The sequence below is a fragment of the Anguilla rostrata genome, chromosome 16 (assembly GCF_018555375.3).
Source record: "Anguilla rostrata isolate EN2019 chromosome 16, ASM1855537v3, whole genome shotgun sequence".
Taxonomy (NCBI): domain Eukaryota; kingdom Metazoa; phylum Chordata; class Actinopteri; order Anguilliformes; family Anguillidae; genus Anguilla; species Anguilla rostrata.
The window spans coordinates 34,552,173-34,569,023 of record NC_057948.1 but is presented as its reverse complement, the minus strand read 5'-3'; the positions used below and the strand labels follow the sequence as shown (position 1 = coordinate 34,569,023).

The following is a 16,851-nucleotide window of genomic DNA, read 5'->3' as shown; positions in this document are numbered from 1 at the left end:
CCTGCATTACCCATCACAAACCTGCACAGTACCCATCACACACCTGCACATTACCCATCACACACCTGCACATTACCCATCGCAAACCTGCACATTACCCATCACACACCTGCACATTACCCATCACACACCTGCACAGTACCCATCACACACCTGCACATTACCCATCACACACCTGCACATTACCCACCGCAAACCTGCACAGTACCCATCACACACCTGCACATTACCCATCACACACCTGCACATTACCCATCACACACCTGCACATTACCCATCACAAACCTGCACAGTACCCATCACACACCTGCACATTACCCATCACACACCTGCATTACCCATCACAAACCTGCACAGTACCCATCACACACCTGCACATTACCCATCACACACCTGCACAGTACCCATCACACACCTGCACATTACCCATCACACATCTGTTTCAGTCACATACACACATAGCCCATTCTGCTACCACTACCACTACTACTACTACTACTACTAATAATAATAATAATACTGAAAATAAGAGCAACAATGGCTTGTTGTTGCTCATCTACTCACAATTAGTTATTACTTCAGCTGCCTGAAACAGAGGGCTGCTACAGTTATAACGCTCACCGTTGTAATATGAGTTTCCTTTTTAAAAATCTGAGTTGACAAACGACCAGCACCAGGGTCGAGGCAAATTAGCTCAGGAGGTAAGACCGATTGTCTGGCAGTCGGAGGGTTGCCGGTTCAAACCCTGCCCTGGGCATGTTGAAGTGTCCTTGAGCAAGACACCTAACCCCTAACTGCTCTGGTGAATGAGAGGCATCAATTGTAAAGCGCTTTGGATAAAAGCGCTATATAAATGCAGTCCATTTACCATTTACCATAAATCAGCGACTGATTAAAGAACTGAATGCTGCAGTCGTTAAGAGGTGTTTGGTGATTGTGCTTCGGGGGGGGATGGGTTCAATCAAGCTAAAATAACTACTCAAAGAGTTTACGGAACTCCATTTATTTGGGGGGTACTGTGGTAAGGGATATCGGACACCATGAAGTTGAACCATTAATTCACATATCCATTTCTTATAGTTCTGAGCGTGTGTGTGTGGTGTGTGTGAGTGTACGTGCGTGTGTATGTGCGTGTCCGTGTGTTTCTAAAGCTGCGCACACTCACCATGCTTGTCCGCAGAGCCCCCTTCATAAATGGCTGATACCACCAGCTTTCCCAGGGGGGAGTCTATGCCCCCCTCCACCGCAAGGTCAAGTTGTCCGTCCTTGGGGGGGGGGGGGGACAAGGTAACATCACTTTGTGATTCATTTATCCATGCCAGCCTCATTTCCAACAGGTTTCCAGCTGCGATTCTCACAAGACTTCCCTTTGCGGTTAGATGGTACCCTCCACCCCCCACTGTCACGACAGCGTGTTCAGAGACAATAGTTACCTTTTTTATTCTCAGCAGCCGAACGTCCCTCCCCGCTATCTGCTCTGGGGTGAACTGTTAATGACATCACAAAGGGACAATGCCTCCGCATAGCAACAGCAGAACAATGGAGCATTCCACCCACACACCCAGGAAGTGACATAATCAAGGAAGTGCTCACAGAGAATGTTAGCCACATGTGTGCTTAACACAACATGTGGCACCTAAACAGGACCACGATAAGTCACAGATTGCATATGGTATATGTTACTATGGAAACACATATTTACTAATTGTACAGCTTGTTTGTTTTTTTTTTTAAGAGGTGTAGTTAATCTGCTAATGTGCTATCAGGCCAGCTATTTTCATTTTAAGGCAGCACTTTAACACACAACGGCACAAACAATGTTCCCTCTAACCAATAAACGGTCTGGTAATTACAGGCCTACCATTGAGTACGGATCAAAGTCTTCCACATACTTCTGGAAACCCTGAAAGAGAAAGCAAAAGCTGCGGCATTTGATGAACACATTAGGTGTAAGGCGAAAATAAAAACACATCTGAGACGCATCGAAACCGACAACAGTAATAACATCCTCCTGTGATTTAGACGCAGTCGGAGATAAATCGGCAGTGACACGGCTTCCGTCTCTGCAGGGTTCAGAATGCACACGTATCACAGTAATGTGCACGTCAATGGTCTGCTTTAAAAGACAAAACAGCCATTAATGTGCACACGCAAAACACATTCCTTGTTAACACAGACAATGGGAAATAATAAAAATGAGAGGATCACACGTAGGTTTATTCTGACAACCGATTTTGCACCTTCGTTCAGTTCAGATGTAAATAGACGCGAGTAATAATAGATGAATGGAACGTGTGCTGGGCGGAAATGTTTAAAAAGCAAAGCCTTCGCGGTGTTGGATGTTCACAGTGTGCAGAAATCCCCACGGTGATGGGTAAAGGTCATTCAATCAAAGCACACAGTGGGTTGCAGGGCCTTCCAGTAGAGGTCCTACTGAAACTGAAACCCGGAGAACTATAATTTAATGTCAGGCCTGTATTATCGCAAGAGGTCTGTCATGCGATAAGAGAGACCTCTTACAAAAATAATTTCAAAAAATAACAGCACTGACATTTAAATTATAGTTGTCAAGCAATCTCCTGATCAGTATTTGAAGATCAGAAGATCTTTAAATTATTATTATTAAATGGACTGCATTTATACAGCGCTTTTATCCAAAGCGCTTTACAATTTATGCCTCTCATTTGCCAGAGCAGTTAGGGGTTAGGGGTTAGGGGTTAGGTGTCTTGCTCAAGGACACTTCGACACGCCCAGGGTGGGGTTTGAACCGGCAACCCTCCGACTGCCAGACAATCGGTCTTACCTCCTGAGCTATGTTGCCCCTTATTATTATTAGTAGTAGTAGTAGTAGCAGCAGCATAGTAATAGTAGTAGTAAAACTGGCTGTGTGTTTATACAGATGTGAAAGGCCACATTTTTTTATCACCCTTTTGTCCTCCCATGTTGTTTTTCAAGGTTAAATTAACATATTGAGTTAGTTTAAAAAAGAAAAGAAAAAAGATCACTGAAAGTCGATCGCCCATCATGCTTAGCAAGTGAGTTATTCTAGAGTGTTCCACTCAGCTCATTTTGCGTAGACAATCCAAGTATTACTGCCCTCGGGTATAGCCCTGCAAGTCCTTATGAAACACTACACAGTTTCATCGAGGCATTAATTATACACAAGCCTTTCGCTCACGGCTTCTCAAAGATGCTGAAGAATGAAAACACCGAACGAGCTAATGAGTCACGCTGAACTCGCTAGTCAGTTCTGCTACCAAGTAATCAAAGTCCCACATGCAATCAGGCGATGAGTGCTGTGCTCAATTTCCCGCGACACTGGGAAGAACAGATTCAAAGCACAATAAAGGAGTCTGAAGAGTCTAACTGGGCCCAGACTCACCCGTGGCCCTTCATGCACCAAACGAATCCTCCAGAATTTTAAACGCATTTTTCAATGACCATGGCCACCTTCTGTTCTGAGAATTTAAGCTGAGAATTTAACCTGGTAGTTGACTTTTAACCTCTCCAGCCGAATGCTTTTTCGGTTATTTCATTTCATTCCACAGCCGGATTAAAACCTCGGGCTGGAAGATGAGCGTATAATGAGTATAATAAATGTCTGGGGTGGCAGAGCTGTTAAGGAGGCAGATTACTGGTTGCTCCTCTGGGACTCGCGGCTGTGAATGGGAGCGTGTTCCACACCCACACCACAGCAGCCCTCATGTGCACTACAAGCTGGCAAAGGCGACGCATGCACACTCACACATGCACACACGCACGCACGCATGCATGCGCACACATGCACGTGCACACGCACGCACGCACGCACACATGCATACACGCACGCACACACATGTACACGCAAACACACATTCATTCATTCACACACACACACACACACACACACACACACGTGCACATGTGTACACACACACTCACACGCGCACAAGACTCAGGGCATCCTTCACACACTAGAGCCCCACCTCGAGTGAAAGCCCTTAGAAACACACGGCAAAACACACCAGGACGGGGGGGGGTCAATTCCATCTACAAGGGACATCTCCCTTGGCAGGATATTAAAAATATCATTTCAGTTTTAAATGTATGTGATTGGCTCAAACAGTTTCTACCAGCAAAGAAGGGCATTTGAGATCATTACAGAGCTGTCCTGTGACCAGCCACCCGTGTAAGGGCTGCTATGGGATCAATTGGAGGTTTCAGGTCTAAAGCAAGAAAATGCACTTTAAATAAATCCAAAGCAGCTTGGACAGCAATGTTATGTTTCCAGAGGCTATATATATGAACAGATTTATTTATCATTTCAGATATATATAAATATAAATAACAGTACTGGTACTTCTTTTCCTCAAGCACAGAGGTCTCACAGAAAATGGCTCTAACTGAAGCTGAGATTAAAAGCTATTTTTTTTTATACTACCTCTCAGGGCATAATGTCTTTACCTCTACAGGCTTTGATGTTATACTAGCTGCTTTGTAGTTACTTCAATTTTTTTTTGCTTTAGACCATGAACCCTGAATGCCCCATTGTAAAACATCAGGTCCTCAAAAACTCCTATAAATATATAAAATATCTTACCTTTAACACAAAAAATGAATTAAATTAGACATTTCCTGTCAGTCGAGGATGCTGAAAAATTGATCCATGCATTTGTTACGTCTAGGTTAGACTACTGTAACGCCCTGCTTTCTGGCTGCCCTAATAACTCGTTAAAGAGTCTCCAGCTTGTGCAGAATGCAGCTGCTCGTATCCTGAGCAGAACTAAGAAGTATGAGCACATTACACCAGTACTAGCGTCGCTTCACTGGCTACCCATTAAGTATAGGATAGACTTCAAGGTTTTGCTCCTGACTTTTAAAGCTCTGCATGGACGTGCACCTGTGTACATATCGAACCTGCTCCTACCTTATAAGCCCACAAGGTCACTCCGATCTCAAGACGCAGGCTACTTGGTAGTCCCAAGAATTTCCAAGAACCTAAAAGGTGGTAGGGCTTTCTCCTACAGGGCCCCACTACTGTGGAACCAGCTTCCATTATTTATAAAGGAGTCAGACACAGTCTCAATATTTAAATCTAGATTAAAAACGCACCTCTATGCTCAAGCTTACAATCAGTTATAGTCTGGAGACAGGGTGCGAGAAGCCTGTAGTCATAGAGCTTTCTAGGTGGCAATCCTTTCCTTACTGTCACCTGTCAATCAGCTGTGACCCGACTTTACATGGGCTGGCTCTTGATAGGCGGGTATGGTTGTCTACCCCTCATGACTGCATGGGCTCTCCATCCCTGTCCTAGTAGATATGCAGCCATATTCTACTCCTGGCGGCGTCCCACAATACATAGCACTGGCACTTACTCACTGTCTGGTATATTGCAAATCCCTTAACTGCTGTTTCCACCCTCTTCCCCACGCTGCCGGCGGGGCTCTTGCCCCAACCCTCGAGAGTGCTTCGAGAGTCGTCTGGTCTCCCCCACCTCTGCGGTCCAGCCCCTCCTTCGTCATTGCCTCCACCCTGCCCACATCTGCCGCCACCTGCTGTTCCCCATCACCGCCACCTGGCCCCACCCATCATCTGAGCCACATCACTTATCATATCTTCTGCATAAACTGGCTGACATGCTGGTCACCAGTCGGCACCCTGAGCCGACCAGAGGAGGATGGGTTTCCCCCTTGAGCCTGGTTCCTTCCAAGGTTTCTCCCCATCTGCCACAGGGAGTTTTTCCTTGCCACTGTTGCCTTAGGCTTGCTCCTGTGGGGGTTTAGGCTAGGGCTGTCTGTAAAGCGTATTGTGACAACTGTTGTAAAATACGCTATATAAATAAAATTTGATTGATTTGATTGATTGATTGAATTAAAAGAAATGCAATTGACCCCAAATCTGAGGGACACATCAAACATTCGCTACAGATGTGCAATACACAGCTCCTTGGCTGTTAAAAGCGCAAATTTTGAACAGAAACAGGAAGTAGATATTTCACTCAGGGGGGGGGGGGGGGCGGGGGACATGCACCAGCCTACTTGTTTTTTGTTGGACCTAAAGGACGAGTTATAAACCACCATCCTCTTCAGCATCTCCGGCGGCTGCAACACAGAACGAAACGACAACCGACGTGAAAAAAAAAAAACCGCATCCTTTCAAAATAAAAGCGCAGCCGGCACACTCACGATACAGCGCGAGTCACATGACCTTGACTATATTCTGTGCCAATACCGTCAGGCCCGGTGGACTCACAAGGACACCGTCTTCAGCGTCGGCCCTGCTCCCTTCCATATCGGGCTGATGAGCTAAACGTAATTACCGCTCTGCCTGGACCCCAACCAGCTCGGATTTCTGATTATTTACTGAAAGCAACATGGGGGCCTGAACCTCTGTGCTGGACCCCATTACTGAACCTTCACAGCTCTGCTTCCTGAGCTGAATGCTAAGCACAGGCACTGGATCAGGAAGCAGGACTTAGGCCAGATTGTGCACCGCAGGGGGACTCGCTGGCATCAGTACGAGGATCAGGTATGACAGACGTCTGCTCGAACACCTGCCGGACCCCGTGATTGGCTGCTTCCTCTCTGAGGAATCTGGCCCCCAGAATTACCCAGGATGACTTGGGCTCACAATCATGTGGTTCATCTGATTAATACGATGTTATACAGACAGATCTTTCAGGTTCCTCAGCCTTCCAGTGAAAGCAGATGGAGTTTTTGAAAGGGAGAGGGATGCAAGGGGTGGGGGGGGGTGGGGTATGGGGGGTGGGTGGCAGTATGTGACAGGTCATTCATTAAAAACCCCTCAGTGAAGCACTTCTCCTCCAGTGATTCAACAAGTCCCGCAGCACCCCGCCCCCCCCCCACCCCCCGATCCTCCACATACTTATCAGTCCTGAATGTAAGCCCTTCCCTCAAAGAGAACAATTTAACAATGGATGAAATATTTCACCCACACCCCAAGGCCATTCATATTATTGCTGGCTTTTCCTCTAAGAATTCAACTGTCCCTGTGTCCAACTTCTATCACATGGCTGTGAGAAATGATTAAATAAGTTTTTACCTCAGAATAAAAACTTTCAGTTTTCCCTAAACTACACACTAGAAATTGTAACATATTAAAACCCAAAACAGGAGCTCTCTGCTTACATTGTGTCCCCCATTCTAAAGTGAGGGTACCACACACACGCACACAGTCCCGTACTGCTATCCTTGTGGGGACTTCCCATTGACTACATTCATTCCGTAACCTCTAACCCTAACCCCAACCACTACGTGCCTAACCTTAACCCTAACCTTAACCTAATTGTAACCCTAACCCAAACCCTAAGTCCTAACCCTAAAACAGCCTATTGAACTTGTGGGGACCAGCAAAAGCTCCCCACAAAGCATAATTTTCCTCATCTTTCTATCCTTGTGGGGACATTTGGTCTCCACAAAGATAGTATTACAAGTTCACAGACACACAGACACACACACACGCACACACACAGACAGACAGACACACACACACACACACACAGACAGACAGACACACACACACACACACACACACAGACACACACTCACCAGTGCTTCGGAGCGCAGGGTGGGTCTGTGGGATGCTTGTGAGGGGGGCAGCATGATGGGTTTGGACATGATGGGGGACACCTGCCTCCGCTGGTTTGGAGGACTGGGTGCCATTTGCTGAACCCCGTTTAAAAAAATTTAAAAAAAACATTCGACATGAAAATGCACCAGACCCAAATCAGAGGGGGAAAAAGTCCACACACACCCCCACCCCCCCCCACCCAAAACACTCCACTGAGCAAGGACTTAATATGCGCAGAGTCAGTAAACTTTCTGCAAAGGCATTTTCACCGAGGGGAATACTTTCCCACAGAACGCATAAACTATAGCCATAACTGCACATTCATCACAGATATTGCCACAGGAGTCGCAGGTAATAATTAAAACAGAACTGCCCTTTTCTTCGAAAACAGGTTCCTGTATGGATGCTTCATCTTTTCAACCCCCATCAATTACAGACACGCGAGCAAACCACCCCCCCCATCAATTACAGACACACATGCAAACCCACCCCCCCCATGAATTACAGACACGTGAGCAAACCCCCCCCATCACAGACACGCGAGCAAACCCCCCATCAATTACAGACACACGAGCAAACCCCCCCCCCCATCAATTACAGACACGCGAGCAAACCCCCCATCAATTACAGACACGCGAGCAAACCCATCCCCCATCAATTACAGACACGCGAGCAAACACAATCCCCGCACTCCCCCCAATCGTAACCCCCCAGCCCGCCCCCCACCCCCCACTGTTACACAGCACACAGCCACGTACCAGGGAGTTGGTGGAAGCTGATATCCTGCTGAGGTGAGATGTATTTCTCATGACCTGAACCACAACGAAAGCGAATCAAACCCCTTCACCAGCCACCGTTACTTCACCGACACTCACCCGCAGGAGCTCACCCGCAGGCGTTCACACCACCGCAGAGAACAGCGTTCCCCCGGTGACCCAGAGCGCAACAAGCTCATCAAACAAACTGAGATAGAGAAAGTGTGCACCGTGCATGCATCAACACAACCAGTCGGCCTGCAAAACCATGCCCATATAATGCTGAATTTAGAGCCTTGCTACACATTGTTACAACAACACACAAAAAACAACCAATCACCGAAGAGCTACCGAAGACCACAGCAGACATTATAAGTTTTTTTTTTTTTTAAAACATGCAAACTTGCACTGCAAACTCAGTCCATGCCATGATCATATTCATTCATTGCAGTTGTGGGGTGCAATGGTTAGGGAAATGCCCTCACAAAGAAGCTGTTGGTTCAAATCCCAGGTTGGGTTTCTAAATTGTACCCACAGGCAAAGGAACATTAGCTGAATTGGTTAACAGTAAAATATCAATGTTTATAAATGGAGAATAACCGAATGGATGTGCAATATTAGAAGCCGTTTCAGTTGCTCTGGATAAGAAATCTCTGTTGAGCAGACATTTTGAGAGTTTTTTGGACACTTTCGATTCTGTTGTGGTGTTCATGAATGAATCCACAATCATGGCATAATCGTGATGTCATAATCATCTACCTTGGGGCTGGGGGGGTAGGACTGCTCGTTGGGACTGACGCCATGGTAACCCCCTCTCATGGTCCCCCCACCTCTCATTTTGTAGTTATTGTGGTCCCACTGGTTACCGTGGTGCCCCGAGCTGTGGGGGTGACGGTAGCCGACAGTCCCAAACCCGTTTTCAGGGTGTCTGGAGCCCGCGTGCTGGGCGGGAGGGGAGGGGTGGAGGTGGCGGCGGTGGGGGCGGGGGTGGAGGTGGAGGAGGGGGCGGGGGATGGTGTGGGGTGGGCGAGGACCAGGAAGACTGGGCGGGGCCGGGACGAGAGGAGGGGGAAGGGGAGGGGGAGGAGGCGGGCCTCTCCCCCGTGCGTTCGAGACGAGGTGCATTCTGGGAAGGGGGGGGAGTGTCGAGGGGAGGGGGGGTGGTGGAGAGGGGGGAAGTGGGAGGGGGAGTGGTGGGAGGGGGTGTGGTGGGAGGGGGGGTGGTGGGAGGGGGTGTGGTGAGAGGGGAGTGGTGGGAGGTGGAGTGGTGAGGGGGGGTGGTGAGAGGGGGTATGGTGGGAGGGGGAGTGGTGAGAAGGGGGGTGGTGAGAGGGGGTATGGTGGGAGGTGGAGAGGTGGGAGGGGGTATGGTGGGTCAGGCGGGGGGACGGAGGAGGCGGGGGCAGGGGGGGTGGCGGCTGGTTGGGCCGGCCCGTGGGAGGGGTGGGGGCCAGTCTTTTGGGTTGCCTCAGGCTGGGGTCCACGTCGTCCAGGTTGATGTCGTCCAGGTCGGTGGTGGCCAGCTGCAGGCCCCCGGGGAATCGGCGCACCGGGGGGCCAGAAGGGGGCGCTCTCGCCGGCCCAATCTAAAGGGACACGTCATCAGACAGGGACAACGGCCCCCAGACCAAACACCCCCCCCCCCTCGCTCTCGAAACCAAACCAGCTCATTTCCACACCAAGATCCTTCCAACTCCCCAGATACTCAACCCCTGCCCTCCTTCCATCCTCTCTGTCTCTGAACTACAGGAAGTTGCTCTGGTTGCTAACAGGAAGTTCTGAAGTTCTTTTACAGTACAGAACACACATTGCCACAGTATTGTACTGGGCCGTGCCTCTTAATGATTTTCAGCTTAAAACTGGAGGGATTCTGCGACCGCAGTTTGTGGACAGAACTTTAGCACAGCACAGTTAGCGGAGTATGTGGTGACCCTATAAAATCGGCCCTTCTTCTACACACAGGAAGCAGGCTCCACTCACACACTCCAGCAGAGGTGTGTGTGAACACCACTGCACACACACAACATCCCTCCATCCCAACAGCCTTCCATAACATTAACAGGTACATGCTAACACATCATTTGCTAACACAAACCAGGTGATTACCCAGGTAATTAGCCATTCGTATATGATTATCCTAGCTGCTGAGCACCAGTCTATACCAACAACAGACAACAGCTGGACTGAAGCATCGCTGCTGCTACTTTTTTGTACAGTACATCACTTGCTAATGTGAGCTACATTCTGATGGAAGCCACTCTCTGGGCCTTTCTTAAAAGGGGTTTGGGCCGTCACACAGCACACACAGGGGGTCCAGAGAGGGGCAGAGGACAGCGGGGCCCCTTTAAGAGCGAGGGGGGGGGGCCCGCGGGTACCTCGGGAGTGTCGTTGTCCACGCAGGAGATCTGCTCCAGACGCGTCTGACACAGGCGCTCAACCCAGTGCTGCACCTTCTCCGACTCCTCCAGGTCCTCCCGCTCAGTCTCCGAAACCTGGGTCACATGACCTGCCGCTGACATCACACACGCACGCACGCGCACCCAGCCACGCCCAGCCCGGTCATGCCCAGCCCAGCCAGGCCCAGACCAGCTCAGCTCAGCTCAGCTCAGCTCAGCCAGGCCCAGACCAGCTCAGCCCAGAACAGCTCAGCTCAGCTCAGCCCAATCGATGCCATTGACGCGGCCAACACAGGTGACCAGATTCAAACAGTCCAAGTGCGGGTTCGACAGAAACGCAAAGGGATATATTTAGAGGTGAAGGGGTGGCTGATGATATTATTAAGGGGGGTGGGGGGGTGGATAAGATGTTAAAAGCTATTTCATTTTAAATGTGGGAAATCATTACTGCAGGATACAAGAAGAAACAGCTTTGGTGCTTTGCATATTTTCCAAAAGAAAATTAAGAGTAATTGAGCAATAATAAGTGAGTAATTCTGCATTGAAGCATTTGGTTCCCCCCCCCCCCACTTAATTATTTTTTGTACTAAAACACTTTGCAGTGTGTCCAAATAAATTATAATTTTTCTACTCTCATCTTAAAACACTCTTTCGTCTGGAGGTGGGACCGTCTCTGTAGGGTAACGGTGTGAACGCTACAATTTACACATTTCACTCCAGCCACAGGCGATGTTTCCATAGCAACGTACCACCATCAAGCCCTCACTTGCACAGATTTCTATATCTTCATACCACTTATTAAAATCCTAATTTAGGTGAAACGGCTGATTCATGGCCACTGAAACAGACAGTCACAAGGCCCACAAGGGGCAGTAGTGCAGTATAATGGGTAAGGAACTGGTCTTGTAACCACAGAGGTCACAGGTTCGATTCCCGGGTAAGACACTCCCGTTGTGCCCTTGTGCCATATACTTCAGTATATACATATTGCTTCAGTATTAAATCCAGCCCTTCAAATAGATGCAATGTAAACGCTATGTTAAAAGTTGCATAAGACGCTCTGGATAAGAGCGTCTGCTAAATACCCTTAATGTACTGTAATGTCTATAATGTAATGACCTCACGGAAATTTTCACGACCTTCTCCAGAACCTGCTCTAGTGCACGAGGGAGGCCAGGGGGGCACTGCACCTCTGAGGACAAACATGGCCGAGCCGCGCGTACCTCCTGCACCAGCCTGTTGATCTTCAGCTGTTTCTCCCGCTCGTGCATCTCCTCCTTCTCCCTGGCCAGCTTCAGCTCAAACTCCATCTCTTTCTTATTCTTCCTCTGCTCCTGCAGCGTGTCCGTCTTGGACAGCTTCTTCTTCTGCTTCTTCCCTTTCCCTTTCTGATTGGTCCACAGCGTGTTATGGAGGCACCCATCCCACACCCCCTTTTTTTAAAACTGCGTGCATTTTCACTCCAAAAAGTCTGTACGTGCATAACACGTCACGGCAACACAATCTGAGCCACTCATCTAGATTCAGTCAACATTTTTCCAAAATTTTTGTCATTATATTTCTTCCAAAACACAGACGGTTTCACAGTTCTTTGGCAAGTTGCGTTTGGGAAGAAAAACTGCATGTAATTTTATTATGTTAAATTTAAGGGGAAAATGTTTCGTGAATCCAAGTCCGAGTCCACAGCTCAGGAGCTGAACAGTGAGTTTCACTGAGGAAGTTTGTTTCAGAAAAGAGAGTCTGATCGAGGGGTTTTAAAAGCTTGTTTCAGGAAAGGGAAAGTCTGAAACAAAAATATTTTAAAAAAGGAAGAGGGCAAAAGGTAAAAGTTACAAAAAAATAATGAAGTCACTTAATTAAGGTTCTTAAGATTCTGAACCCTCAGGCTTGGCAAGAGAGCACTAAATATTTAGCTCAGAAATCAGGGAGCATTTTTGTCAATGCGCTAGAGGTAGAGACGTCCGCAGTGTTTGAGTCCCGGCTCGACGCACTGCTAGATAAGTTTTCAGTTTTCTCCAGAAAGTCTGATAGGGATTTTTTTATTTTTAAAGTTTGTTTCAGGAAAGGGAGAGCAGCGCCTGAGGGTTTTTCAAGGTTAGCTCCGGATAGAGTCTTATTTTAAAAAAGTTTTCTAAAGATAAACACAGACAAGGGCATAAAAAAGTCATAAACACGGCATCACAGCATCCTCACAAACAGACCACACACTCTGTACCGCACACTCTGTACCTTTCTCAGTGTAGGCAGTTTCCCCTCATATCGGTAAAACCAGCCAAACGCTAGAGAAACACAATAAATCCCTGAGTCACTGTGCAGCCCAAACACCAGGCTACGGAAGGGACGGAAACAAACCCGGGGTGTGATTCTGGCCTACCCGCTCCACAGAAAATGTCTGTGTATAAACAAAACGGGAAAAAAACAAAAAAAAAAAAAACTGAAATTGAAAGCATAAAACGAGACACACAGCAAACCACACGGGAGGTGAGTGAGAAGACGAGGAGTTGTAGTACTGGGTGAAATTTAAAACCATATTTCTGTCAGAACAAAAGCTTTCTCACCAATACGACTGTATTAAGCGAGCTGCTCTTTTCTGCTTTTCAGTATTTTATAGGATTTTTGCTTGTTCCCCTTGAGACGATTTCACTCTTTTTCAAAATCCATTTTTACTGTATATTAGTTTTTCTATTCCACCTTGAAAATTGCCATAAGGAAGTCCAGTTTCTTTGTAAAAAGTATGAAACAAAAATAATTTTAAAAAACGCAGAGGGCAATTCAATTGGCTCCTGGTACAAAAGGTAAACGCTGCAAGGAAATAATGAAGTCACTCAATTAAGTAGCTTAATTAAGGCTCTTAAGATTCTTAATCCTCAGGCTTGGCAAGAGGACACTAAATATTGCGCTCGGACCTCAGGGGGAATTTTCTACAGAGTTGTCAATGTGTGGAACAGTTTGCAGTGTCATGTAGTAGAGGTAGAGACGTTTGCAGTGTCATGTAGTAGAGGTAGAGACGTTTGCAGTGTCATGTAGTAGAGGTAGAGACGTTTGCAGTGTCATGTAGTAGAGGCAGAGACGTTTGCAGTGTCATGTAGTAGAGGCAGAGACGTTTGCAGTGTCATGTAGTAGAGGTAGAGACGTTTGCAGTGTTGAAGACCAGCCTCGACACACTGCTGGACACTCTTTAGTCTGTAAGTAAATAATGGGCCTCGATGGGCTGAACGGCTGGTGCTCATCACTGTGTATTCTTATGTTTTTATGTTCTAGATGAGCTGAATGGCCTGTTTTCATCAGTGTGTATTCTTATGTTCTGATGTTCTGGCGACTGATGGATTGATGGAAATAAGAGGTGGGAAGAGTCTTCGGTTGTCAGAATAAAGCTAAACCTGGGCCCTGCCGCTCCGGGCAGAGCGGACTCACTCACTTTCCCTTTCCCTTCATCATCTTCATCATCTTCATCTTCATCTTCCTCTTCCTCATTAATCCCTGACTGCCAGGCGGGCCCTGCGTTGTCTGTAGAAGACGTGACATGCCACGCGAACAGCACAGAGAGCACACGCAGAGCACACGCAGAGCACACGCAGAGCACACGCAGAGCACACGCAGAGCACACGCACAGCACACGCAGAGCACACGCAGAGCACACACACAGCACACGGAGAGCACACATACAGCACACGGAGAGGACACAGAAAGGAGATGAACAGACACCGTCAGCCATGCCGTGAGACCATGGAGAGAAGTCTTCCCCTAAAGGGCCTCTTCCAAGGAAGCACAACATAACCATGAAGGACCAGACCCCAGGGCAGCCGTACAGGCCTGCATTCAGCCAAGGCTGCCCCGTGACTCTTTTCTTCTCCTTTGAAGTGGTTTTGCAACAGTTTTTTTTAAATTTCCGCTCACAGACACAAATTGTAACAGCTGGACTCAGGAAACTGTGCTTCTGAAATAAACACTTGCAAAAGCACTCGAAGAAACGCTCGAAAACAACTGCGCTTAGTTCTGAATCAGTACAGAAGGAGAGATGCTGTCCAGGCCTTGGTGTTAAACAGAGATGACGTGTTAGGGGCTCACATGGTCTGACTGACACAGAAAGCATTATAAAGATCCTGCACAAACACAGGCTGCCAGCCGTACCCTAATATTTTGGTTTTCTGGGGTTTCTGTGTTACTTGAGCTCTTGAATTTTGGGGGTAAAGGGGGAACTCTGTTCCCTGAGCTCTTGGATTTTGGGGGTAAAGGGGGAACTCTGTTCCCTGAGCACTTGGATTTTGGGGGTAAAGGGGGAACTCTGTTCCCTGAGCTCTTGAATTTTGGGGGTGAAGGGAGAACACTGTTCCCTGAGCTCTTGAATTTAGGGGGTGAAGGGAGAACTCTGTTCCCTGAGCTCTTGAATTTAGGGGGTGAAGGGGGAACTCTGTTCCCTGAGCTCTTGGATTTAGGGGGTAAAGGGGGAACTCTGTTCCCTGAGCTCTTGGATTTAGGGGTAAAGGGGGAACTCTGTTCCCTGAGCTCTGGGATTTTGGGGGTAAAGGGGGAACTCTGTCCCTGAGCTCTTGGATTTTGGGGTGAAGGGGAACTCTGTTCCCTGAGCTCTTGGATTTTGGGGGTAAAGGGGGAACTCTGTTCCCTGAGCTCTGGGATTTTGGGGGTGAAGGGGGAACTCTGTTCCCTGAGCTCTTGGATTTTGGGGGTAAAGGGGGAACTCTGTTCCCTGAGCTCTTGGATTTTGGGGGTAAAGGGGGAACTCTGTTCCCTGAGCTCTTGAATTTTGGGGGTGAAGGGGGAACTCTGTTCCCTGAGCTCTGGGATTTTGGAGGTGTTGGGGGGGTCTCTGTTACCTGAGCTCTTGGATTTCGGGGGCGAAGGGGGTGGGCTCTCTGCTTTGGAAGGAGCTGGCATGGGGGAGGGGCTCCTGGGCGATTCCCTGGCCCCCCAGTCCTCCTCCCACTCCCGATTGTGTTTCCGCTCCGCAGCCTCGATCCTACAAACATCACATCATTACGTCACACAAACACAGGAACCAATCAGACACAATGCAGTCACTACATCACACAAACACAGGAACTGTTCAGACACACTGCTATGGTAAGCTATGGATGTAGCATTGGGCTAGCTCTGTGTGAATACAGTACGGCAAGGTTGTAGTGTTGGGTTAGCTCTATGTGAATACGATTGGGTACGGCCATAGCATTGGGCTAGCTCTCTCACAGGTGAATACAGTAAGGTAAGGATGAATTGAGATCTTCTCCATACCCCTGTGACTCTACCTATCACTTCTTATTTTAAAGTCCGAAAAAGATTCAAGGAAGCACACCTGCTTGCGCACTGCTTTTTTCTTTCTGCAGACGAAGCAGGTGCGTGACCCGCGCTAACGCACCAGCTTTCAGAAGGCCGATAGAAACGACCGGGAGAACGGGCTCGGCGGAAACGCAACGTACTTCTCCATCTCCCTCCGGTACCGCTCCTCCTCCTCCACCGTCTTCTGAGAAATCTCCATCTTCCTCCTGCGTGCGCGCGCGCGAGAGAGAGAAACGTTCGCTTCAGTTAGCGCAGTTAGCGGGTTCGCGCGGTTAGCGGGTAGCGCGAGGACAGTCAAACAGCCATCAGCAGGTCTGACTGCGATCTGTACGTTACTCAGAGATACTGCATGCAGCTCTCTCTCTCTTTCTTTCTCACTTACTCACTCACTCACTCCAATCACAGATTTCCACTCACATAACCACCTAAAACCCATCAATTCATTTTTTGTCCACTGTAGGGGATATGAGTTTCTGGTCTTACTCTCAAGAAACATATATGCCACTATGCTGAAACCTGCACTACAAGTGACATCTAGAATAAAGGTAAAATAATATTTTTGGACGTGTTTTCGTCCAAGACACGCGTATTATGTCAAAAAATCATTTTTTAATACTTTTTTTCCAGACAGGTCTCCAGAGGAGGTTTTAATATGATGCTGGGCAGGAAACTCAGTGACAGACTCTCCCAGCAGATGGCTGACGGCAGCGAGCAGGGCCTTGGACGCGACTGTACGACGGGATTTTATTGGAAAACCAGCAAACTGAAGGTCAATAAATACAAACAGCATATGCTGCAGTGTGTCATCTAAGGCCATTAAGGATGAATGTCCTTTG

The 16,851-nt window shown here is 48.0% G+C and overlaps 1 protein-coding gene across 2 annotated transcripts in view; it reads right to left on the bottom strand.

Annotated features, from left to right (window-relative positions):
- The window catches only part of ush1c (Usher syndrome 1C), a 48,370-nt gene that overhangs the window by 4,501 nt on the left and 27,018 nt on the right, over nucleotides 1–16,851 (bottom strand). The window contains exons 14-20 of one of the 2 annotated variants that reach the window (XM_064312112.1): nucleotides 16,156–16,221; nucleotides 15,556–15,698; nucleotides 12,950–12,999; nucleotides 11,944–12,108; nucleotides 1,862–1,903; nucleotides 1,434–1,487; nucleotides 1,166–1,265 (exon numbers count right to left, since the gene is read on the bottom strand). In XM_064312112.1, the coding sequence (XP_064168182.1) occupies nucleotides 1,166–1,265; nucleotides 1,434–1,487; nucleotides 1,862–1,903; nucleotides 11,944–12,108; nucleotides 12,950–12,999; nucleotides 15,556–15,698; nucleotides 16,156–16,221 (620 nt within the window). Of the gene's footprint in view, nucleotides 1–1,165; nucleotides 1,266–1,433; nucleotides 1,488–1,861; nucleotides 1,904–11,943; nucleotides 12,109–12,949; nucleotides 13,000–14,138; nucleotides 14,228–15,555; nucleotides 15,699–16,155; nucleotides 16,222–16,851 lie in introns of both variants that reach the window. The other variant, XM_064312113.1, reaches the window with a different exon arrangement.